At 59.8% G+C, this 9,584-nt stretch overlaps 1 protein-coding gene across 1 annotated transcript; it reads left to right on the plus strand.

The window, feature by feature from the left end:
• The first annotated feature begins 4,608 nt into the window (after nucleotides 1-4,608).
• ACTG1 (actin gamma 1) lies at nucleotides 4,609-7,492 on the plus strand. Its single transcript, XM_030923803.1, has 6 exons — nucleotides 4,609-4,730; nucleotides 5,100-5,228; nucleotides 5,318-5,557; nucleotides 5,831-6,269; nucleotides 6,350-6,531; nucleotides 6,624-7,492. The coding sequence occupies exons 2-6, from the start codon at nucleotides 5,106-5,108 to the stop codon at nucleotides 6,765-6,767; spliced, it is 1,128 nt and encodes a 375-aa protein (XP_030779663.1). The 5' UTR covers nucleotides 4,609-4,730; nucleotides 5,100-5,105; the 3' UTR covers nucleotides 6,768-7,492.
• The last annotated feature ends 2,092 nt before the right edge of the window (nucleotides 7,493-9,584 follow it).

The raw sequence follows: 9,584 nt of genomic DNA on the forward strand, positions 1-9,584 counted from the left end.
GGATGCGCACTGCCAGGGAGCAGGCATGGCCACATGAGGCGGGCTATGGCCTGGGAGGGTGGTTTCTGGCTTTAGCCCTGTGAAGAGGGTGGGGGCTCCTTGGTTTCATCTCCGCTTCTGGCTCAGCTAAGAACCACCCTGAGGGGAAACACAAACTTCAGGCCACGCGGCCTCTGGGGAAGAAGGGGTGGGGCTGAGGGGGCAGGAGCTCCTGGGGTGGGGCTGAGGGGCAGGAGCTCCTGGGGTGGGGCCCACAATGGCCAGGTGGAGAGCAGACCCTCCCCACTCCATGCAGCTCCAGGAGGCCAGAAGGGACGGAGGCCTGGGGAAAGGAGCCTTCTTCTTGGGCCCAGCGGAGGGTCACAGCAGGGCCTGGGGCTATGCCCTTAGGAACAGAGGGAGGAGCAGGCGCCCTGGTCTCAGGTCACACACGACACACAGAGGCGCTGAGCACGTCTTACTCATCACCAAAAACTGAACTCCTGGGCATCAGGCAAGAAGCCTGGGGGGTTTGCTAGGCTGCCTGACAGCCTCCTGTCCCCAGACTTCTTGTCCACACAGGAGGCCAAGCAGCCTCAGAGCCCCTAATGGGCCACACATCTCACATCGCTGGCCCCTCTCCTCTTTTGTTGACAGGAAATGGGGCAGAGAGATCACATGGCAGGCACAGGGCTGAGCCGGGCCCAGAACCCAGGTGTCCAGCTCCCAGCTCAGGGCTCTTCCAGGGGCCTCCTTGGTTCCTGCTGCACAGCGGGGATGGGGAGCCTCAGGTAAACTGCAATGGGAATCCCGTCTCCAGAAGGCCTGGAGCAGCGGGGGTGGGGTGGGGCAGGGTGGTAGGGTTGAGGGACTCTAGGCCTGAGTGTCCAGTGACTCTGCAGGGGTGGGGGCGGGGGGACGGCCGGCTGAGCCTTCTGGGCTTCAGTCTGCGCAGTGGGGCAGGAGAAGCAAGCCCCAAGCTGGGCACCAACCAGGAGACGGAAGTGTGGGACCCTGGGCTTGTTCCTTGAGCCAAAACTCCGAGGCAGCCAGGCCGAGCTGCAGGAAACCAGCCTTGCCCACCGGGACCAGCCTTGGGACCACTGTTCCTGAAGAGGCAGAGCCCACTCCAGGCCTGCCCAAGGGAGCCAGCCGGGCCCTGGAGAGAGCTTCAGGAAACAGGGCCATCATCTTGCACTTGATCTGTCCAAAAGGGTGCGGGAGAACAGGGAGGTGAGCTGAGAGTAAGTAAGCTTTGCTTGCCTTGGATTCAAGTTAGCTTTTTATTATGGGATAACTTTAGACTTACAGAAAAGTTGCAAAGACAGTAGGAAAGTTCCCAATGCTCTACTCCCAGTGTCCCCTAACCTGGCATCTTACAGGGTCATAGGACAACTGGCATAACTGAGAGATTAACCTTAATACGACCAAACTCGAGGCTTTGGGTCTTGCTAGTTCTTCCACCACGGTTCCTTTTTCTGTTCAGGGTCCATCGTTTCATTTAGTGGGAGAAGATAACACATTCCAGGCTGGGCAAGGTGGCTCACGCCTGTCATCCCAGCACTTTGGAAGGCCCAGGCGAGTGGATCACTTGAAACCCTGTCTCCACCAAAAATGCAAAAATTAGCCAGGCGTGGTGGTGCATGCCTGTAGTCTCAGCTATTCGGGAGGCTAAGGCCCAAGAATCGCTTGAACCCAGAGACAGAAGTTGCAGAAAGCCAAGATCACGCCACTGCACTCCAGCCTGGGCGACAGAGTGAGACTGTCTCAAAAATAAAATATAAAGGAAAAAAAAGCCACTCCAGGCAGGTAGAGTGAAGAGGCAAAGGCTAGGAGTGGGGACCCATGCCCAAGCTCCCATGTCTGTAGCCGGCCAGCTGACAGGCGGTGGGGACTGGGGGGCCCTGTCAACAGGTGTGGAGGTGACCCAGAGTCCAGGGGCTGAGCTGGTGCAGAGGAAAGAATAGAGCAAGGACCTAGAGGTGGGGCAGTGCAAGCCGTGGGGGGCGCAGGCCCTGGGTTAAGTCTGCCACACCTCCCTGGGCCACTGTTGTCGTATCCACTAAATGGGCCGAAACAAATAAGACACAACAAGTTCATAAAAAAAGCCACCAAAGCCAGCCCTGGACTGGCAAAGAACAATCACATCGCTTCTCTGAGCCCCAAGTCTCCCTTCCGGAAATGCAAAGGACACACCCACCTCTGGCGGAAGTGCAGCTGCTGACTCTCCCGGCTCGGCGGCCGCCCAGCTCCCCCCAGTTCCATCCATGCGGTCCCCTCCCCAGGCCCAGCTGCCCGGCCCTCTCCAGCACTGGTTCTAGAAGGGTGGTGGTGGCCACCCTGCGCCACCGGCTTCCCAGAGCACAGCCCAGGACGGCCCTGGCGCGACCTTGGGCGAGGCCCCGCTGCAAAATAGAAAAATCACAGCGCGCGGTCCGGCCCCTGCGCCCCATGGGCTCCAGGCCTCGCCCTGCCCGCTCCGGCTGCTCGCCCGCTTCCCAGGGGCAGGCAGCCCCGCATCCTCCACCGCCCTCGGCCCCGGGACTCCCCGGGCGCCGAGGCCCCCCACGCCCGGCTCCCGCCCCAACCCCTCGGAGGCGCCGGGCCACTCCAGCACCCCGGGGCTGCCCCGCCGCCGCCCCTTTGTCCCGCGCGCCAATCGGCGGCCTCTTTGACTAAATAAGGCCAGGAGCGCCGGGCGGGCGCCCCCCGTCCGTTACTTCCGCCCCCCGCCCGCCGTGACTCAGGCCCGGCGGCGGGCGGGGACGGCGCTGCCCCGGGCCGGGCTTCCCGGCGGCGGGGGGCGGGGCTCCGGCGGCGCCGATATCGCCAAATATGGCCGCGCCGCCGCCCCCCGCCGTGCACCTGGGCCGCACCTTGACCCCCGCCGCTTGACGGCGGCCGCAGAGGAGGAAGTCTCTCCCCGTCCCCCGCCCCTCCCTGCGGCTCAGGCCCTGGGGGTGGCGGGGAATCCCGGGGTCTCGAGGCGCCAGCCCCGCCCCCATGACCCTGGCGGCCTCGGGTCTGCAAAGTGGGGAAGAAGGGTGGGGGACGGGGACTCGCGCCCGGGGCCGGCACCTCCCCGCACTTCCCAGACAAAAGAGCTTCGGAGGAGGCCGGAGGCCGGGAGGGGCAGGCTTGCCCACCCGCCCCGTGTCCCACGGTGGGGCACGTCGCCTCTTGGGACCCCCCCCCCCGTGGAAGTCCCCACCCGGGGGTCGAGCAGGCTGTGTGGTTCTGACCAGGGACGCGACTCCGTGTGGGTTTGTTGGAGGCCCAGTCCCGGCTTCGCCACGGGAGGGAACACACCTGACATCCTTGCCCGGGCCCCCGGAGAGTCTGGGCCTGGAGAGCTCAGTACCCCCGGGAGGCCTGGGGCACGGGGACCTGGGGCACGGGGACCTTAGGCACGGGTCTCGGCGTCCGGGGTGACCGCAGCCCGCAGGTGAGCTGGGCTGGCCGCCGTGCCCTGACTCGCTGTTCTCACTCCCAAACACGGGGTCGCGAGCTAACCTTGCAGGGCTCGGGACTCCGCGTGGGGACCCTGGCCCCGTCCCCCAGCCTGTCGAGTCAAGCTGAACGCCCTGCGACCTCGGGCGAGTCCGTCGCCTCACTGCGCGGCCTGACGGCCACCCCTCCGCGGCCGGCGCTCCAACCCTGAAAATTCCTGCAGTGCACAAGGAAATTGTAGTGCCCGGCGCCTCACGGGGTGTGTAACCAAAGCACCGGCGCCGCTCCGGGCAAGGAGTGAGCGCCCCGAACCAGCCTGTGCCTAAACCCACGCAGCCCTGACCCCCGCCCTTAACTAGCATCGTAAAAAGACGAGGCAATCCCCCGGCCGCCCGAGACTGCGGAGCCGACGTTCAGGAAAGTCAGGGTTCCCGTTGTCTACCTCAGTTTCCCTATGATGTCTACAGGTGACCAGAATGAAACAAAGGCCTCGCTCCACACCACCTGCTCAACACAGAAGGGGGCGGGGTAGCCCCGACCCGGAGCGCGCGCCTGCGGACAATCGGGCCTGTGATTTGAGGGGCCGGGATGTGTCGAGTCGGGTAGAAAGGGGTCTCGGTCTCCCAAACAACGTAGACCCGGGGCAGGGCGCCCGGTGGAAGGACCTGCATGGTCATGGCTGCGCTCGGGGACCACGGCGAGGTGAGGGCTCCCGCGTGTCGGGGACCCCCGCCGCGCCCTTTCCCCAGCCCGGCACTGGCGCCCGGGCTCCTCGTGGAGCCCGAGGGGAGAGGCCGCAGGGACGTCCCAGGGAGCAAAGCCCCGCAGCGTGGCCCTGGCCTCGGGGACCCACCCCAGCTCCGGCGCGGCCCCGCCCCGGCCAGGCAGTTTCGGGGCGCAGCCGCGCCCTCCCCACGGCGCGACAGTCCCGGGGCGGGGCCGGGCCCGTCAGCCCTTCGGTCCTCCCGGCGACCCCCGGAGGGCGCCCCGACCCAGCCCCGCCCGATGGCCGGCCCGCGCAGGGTCGCGAGCGCGCGGGGGTGGCGCGGGCGGGGCCGTTGGGAGGCGGTGCGGGCTGGGGCCGGGGCCCCACGTGTCCCTGCCGGGCGGGCCAATAGGCGCCCGGCTTTCGGAAAGATCGCCATATATGGACATGTTCTGGGGCCGCGCGCGCCGCCGGGCCGCGCGGGCGCGCCGCTCCCGCTTAAATAGTGGCGGGGGAGGCCGCGGACGGTCTCAGTCGCCGCCGTCAGCTCGTGCACCTTGTTCTCCTGCCGCTCACCCGTCCTACTCCTCCGCCGGTAAGCGCCCCGCCCCGGGGCCTGAGCTGGACGTCTCACGCCTGCGCCTCTCGACCCTGGCCGGCCTTGCTTTCAGCTGCGGAGGCCTCGCCGCGCCTTCACCGGGAACAAAAGGCGGGGTGGGCCGGGCCGGGCGGACTGGGGCTGGGCGGGGGCCGGGGGTCCAGGGCGGGGCCCGGCCGCAGTGCAGAGTCCCGAGCCGCGGGCGTCATGTAAAAGTCGCGGCCGCTGGTTTTAGGGGGTTGCGGTCTTGGAGGCTTGTGTCTCTGGGGCTGGGGCAGCGCTGACTCTCCTCCGCGGAGGGACGTTAGTTGGCTGTGGGACTTGTCTTCGAGAGGCGCCCGCCTGCATCCGCCTTTTCCCGGGCAGGTCGCAATGGAAGAAGAGATCGCCGCGCTGGTCATTGACAATGGCTCCGGCATGTGCAAAGCTGGCTTTGCTGGGGACGATGCACCCCGAGCCGTGTTTCCCTCCATCGTCGGGCGTCCCCGACACCAGGTGAGTGGAGGGCGCCGCGGGGCTCCTGGGTTCTGCGCTGCGGGGTGGGCTCGGTGCCGCCGACGAGGCTGACGGGTCAATCCCTGCAGGGCGTGATGGTGGGCATGGGCCAGAAGGACTCCTACGTGGGTGACGAGGCCCAGAGCAAGCGCGGCATCTTGACCCTGAAGTACCCTATCGAGCATGGCATTGTCACCAACTGGGATGACATGGAGAAAATCTGGCACCATACTTTCTACAATGAGCTGCGCGTAGCCCCAGAGGAGCACCCGGTGCTGCTGACCGAGGCCCCCCTGAACCCTAAGGCCAACAGAGAGAAGATGACTCAGGTGGGGCTCGGCTGACGCCCGCCCTCCCGTTGTTTCCCTTGTCATTTTCTGCCTAGCTTGATTTCTGACATTTAAGTGTTTCTTTCGCTGTTCCAGGCTCTGTTCCTCTCCCGGCATTTCCTCCCTGAAGTCTCCAGGTTTCTCATTTGGTTTCTGCCTGCGTTCTTTTCTTTTCTTCACACATCACACTGGCATGCGGCATGTTGTGGCGTGTGAGCATGGGGTGGCCGTGGGTCTCTGTCCTTGATAAAGCCGTTCCTTGTTCCTCCTCAGATTATGTTTGAGACCTTCAACACCCCGGCCATGTACGTGGCCATCCAGGCCGTGCTGTCCCTCTACGCCTCTGGGCGCACCACTGGCATTGTCATGGACTCTGGAGACGGGGTCACCCACACGGTGCCCATCTATGAGGGCTACGCTCTCCCCCACGCCATCCTGCGTCTGGACCTGGCTGGCCGGGACCTGACCGACTACCTCATGAAGATCCTCACCGAGCGTGGCTACAGCTTCACCACCACCGCCGAGCGGGAAATTGTGCGCGACATCAAGGAGAAGCTGTGCTACGTCGCCCTGGACTTCGAGCAGGAGATGGCCACCGCCGCATCGTCCTCTTCCCTGGAGAAGAGCTACGAGCTGCCTGATGGCCAGGTCATCACCATCGGCAATGAGCGGTTCCGGTGTCCGGAGGCATTGTTCCAGCCTTCTTTCCTGGGTAGGTGTTGTGAGCTAAAGTTTTCTTCTCTTTTCATCCTGGGCAACTCAGCACCACTAAGGGAGGGCTTTGTCCCCTAGGCATGGAATCTTGCGGCATCCATGAGACCACCTTCAACTCCATCATGAAGTGTGACGTGGACATCCGCAAAGACCTGTATGCCAACACGGTGCTGTCTGGCGGTACCACCATGTACCCAGGCATTGCCGACAGGATGCAGAAAGAGATCACTGCCCTGGCACCCAGCACCATGAAGATCAAGGTGAGTCGAGGGGTTGGTGGCCTTCTGCCTGGCTCTGGAGGCCGGACTGGGGGCGCTGTGTGAGCTGAAGCCATGCCTGGCTGTCTTTGCAGATCATCGCACCCCCAGAACGCAAGTACTCAGTGTGGATCGGTGGCTCCATCTTGGCCTCACTGTCCACCTTCCAGCAGATGTGGATTAGCAAGCAGGAGTACGACGAGTCGGGCCCCTCCATCGTCCATCGCAAATGCTTCTAAATGGACTGAGCAGATGCGTAGCATTTGCTGCATGGGTTAATTCAGAAGTATAAATTTGCCCTTGGCAAATGCATACACCTCATGCTAGCCTCACGAAACTGGAATAAGCCTTCGAAAAGAAATTGTCCTTGAAGCTTGTATCTGATATCAGCACTGGATTGTAGAACTTGTTGCTGATTTTGACCGTGTATTCAAGTTAACTGTTCCCCTTGGTATTTGTTTAATACCCTGAACATATCTTTGAGTTCAACCTTTAGTACATGTGGCTTGGTCACTTTGTGGCTGAGGTAAGAACGTTCTTGTGGAAGACAAGTCTGTGGCTTTGGTGAGTCTGCGTGGCCAGCAGTCTCTGATCTGTGCAGGGTATTAATGTGTCAGGGCTTGAGTGTTCTGGGATTTCTCTAGAGGCTGGCAAGGGCTCCTGAACCAGTTTCTGCCCTGCCAGTCTGTCAGGGTTGGAAAGTCCAAGCCATAGGACCCAGTTTTCTTAGCTGACGTTTCCTGCCAGAACACCGTGGGCTGTTACTTGCCTTGAGTTGGAAGCGGTTTGCATTTACACCTGTAAAGGTATTCATCCTTTTAATTTATGTAAGGTTTTTTTGTACGCAATTCTCAATTCTTTAAAGAGATGACAACAAATTTTGGTTTTCTACTGTTATGTGAGAACATTAGGCCCCAGCAACACGTCATTGTGTAAGGAAAAATAAAAGTGCTGCCGTAACAGATGACTGGCTCCTGTTTTGGGAAAGTAGCAAGTGGGCTGGGCAAGACAAGACCTGGAAGGATTGGGTGGTCTGGGGTGGGGAAAGGTGCTGCTCATCTTGGCTTCATGAACTGATGAGAAAATGGCTTGCAATAATTTGAAGTTCAGTTTCTTCCAAACCGAAAGTGCAAGAAGAAGGCGGCCTAGTGAGTTTGGGTGTCGGGAATTACTGAGGCAGCATCATAAACAAGGCTGGGAAGGAAGTCCTGAGAGGGCTTTTTCCGTTTTTGGGAAAAACTAGATAACTTAGTGACATCTTGGGTAAATATTTGGCATAAAACTGCAGGGGCCTTCCTAGCAGCTTCCCCCCAGCCCTCAGGTGGACACGGGGTATGAGATAGTTTCATTTTGTGTCAAGAGTGCAGCAGTCATGGAGTTGGCTCATTACTGAATTCTGGAACTCAGTATCTGCCACACCTGGTGTAAGTGGCTCTGCGAGTTCCCTCTGTACTTTGAGCTTTTCTGCCCGCGTTGCCAGGGGCGATCCTCTGTCGTTGAGATTGGGAGTCCAATGCATAGCTCCTCTAAACTGCTTACAGCTGCAGAATAGTCATTTGGAGGTTGGGTCAGGGAAGGGAGATTACCAATTGAAAAATGTTCTTCCAAAACTATTTCATGTTAAGTCGGGTCAAGGGATTATTTCTGCTGTTGGGAGGTAGATTTTACCGAGGCAGAGGTAGTGGTGCTTCCTAGCTCCCCCTCCGATACGGGGTTGGGGGAGAGGAGGCACTCAAGCTGGGTGGGGGTGGAGGCAGGCATGACAAATGACAAGTTTCCCCAGCTCCAGGCTCCCACCCTACTTGGTTCTGTGACCTCACATAACAGCATGACTCTTCTCAGGGACTAATACCTGCAAAAAACAGAAATTCTCTTTGTCCTGTGAACCGTTGAACTTACAGAACAAACTAAGAGATGCTCATGGACACTGAGCATCAGCAAATGCACATTAAAACAGATGCCAGTTTATATCAGATGATCAGAAATCAGGAGACGGGTAGTTGTGAGCATTGGCCAGGGCACAGGGACCAGGGACAGCCACGCATTCTCCAGGCGTTGAAAGCTGCAGCTCTTCTGGAGTGCCCAGTGCAGGTTTCCAGCCAAAATGAGAGAATGAGTACATCCTACAGCTCCCAAGTCCCGGTCCTGGGCATACACCCTAGAGGAACCGCAGGGACCAGGACATGCAAGTTGCTTGTGAGGGCGGTGGGTAAGTGACGTGGCAGATGTGCACCTGCGGCAGTGACGAGCCGAAGCTGGGTCTCAGTAACACTGTTGAATGAAGGTTATGAACAGAGCGAGCTGTATTTCACAGCTCCATTTTTATAAGTAAAAACAGATCCAAAAGATTATGTATAATGCCAGCACTTTGCAAGGCTGAGATGGAATGATCATCTGAGCCCAAGAGTTTGAGACCAGCCTAGGCAACTTGGCAAGACCTTATCTCTACAATTTTTCTTTTTTTTTTTTTTTTTTGAGGTGGAGTTTCCCTCTGTTGCCCAGGCTGGAGTCCAATGGCGTGATCTTGGCTCACTGCAACCTCCGCCTCCTGGGTTCAAGTGATTCTCTTGCCTCGGCCTCCCGAGTAGCAGGGATTACAGGCATGTGCCACCACGCCTGGCTAATTTTGTATTTTTAGTAGAGGCGGGGTTTCTCCATGTTGGCCAGGCTGGTGTCTATCTCCCAACCTCAGGTGATTTGCCCGCCTTGGCCTCCCAAAGTGCTGGGATTACAGACATGAGCCACTGTGCCCAGACAAATATATATATATATATATATTTTGAGATGGAGTCTCACACTGTCACCCAGGCTGGAGTGCAGTGGTATGATCTCGGCTCACTGCAAGCTCTGCCTCCCGGGTTCATGCCATTCTCCTGCCTCAACCTTCTGAGTAGCTGGGACTACAGGCACCTGCCACCACGCCCAGCTAATTTTTTGTATTTTTAGTAGAGACGGGGTTTCACTGTGTTAGCCAGGATGGTCTTGATCTCCTGACCTCGTGATCTGCCCGCCTCAGCCTCCCAAAGTGCTAGGATTACAGGTGTGAGCCACCGCAC

This window comes from Rhinopithecus roxellana, chromosome 19 (genome assembly GCF_007565055.1).
Source record: "Rhinopithecus roxellana isolate Shanxi Qingling chromosome 19, ASM756505v1, whole genome shotgun sequence".
NCBI lineage: Eukaryota > Metazoa > Chordata > Mammalia > Primates > Cercopithecidae > Rhinopithecus > Rhinopithecus roxellana.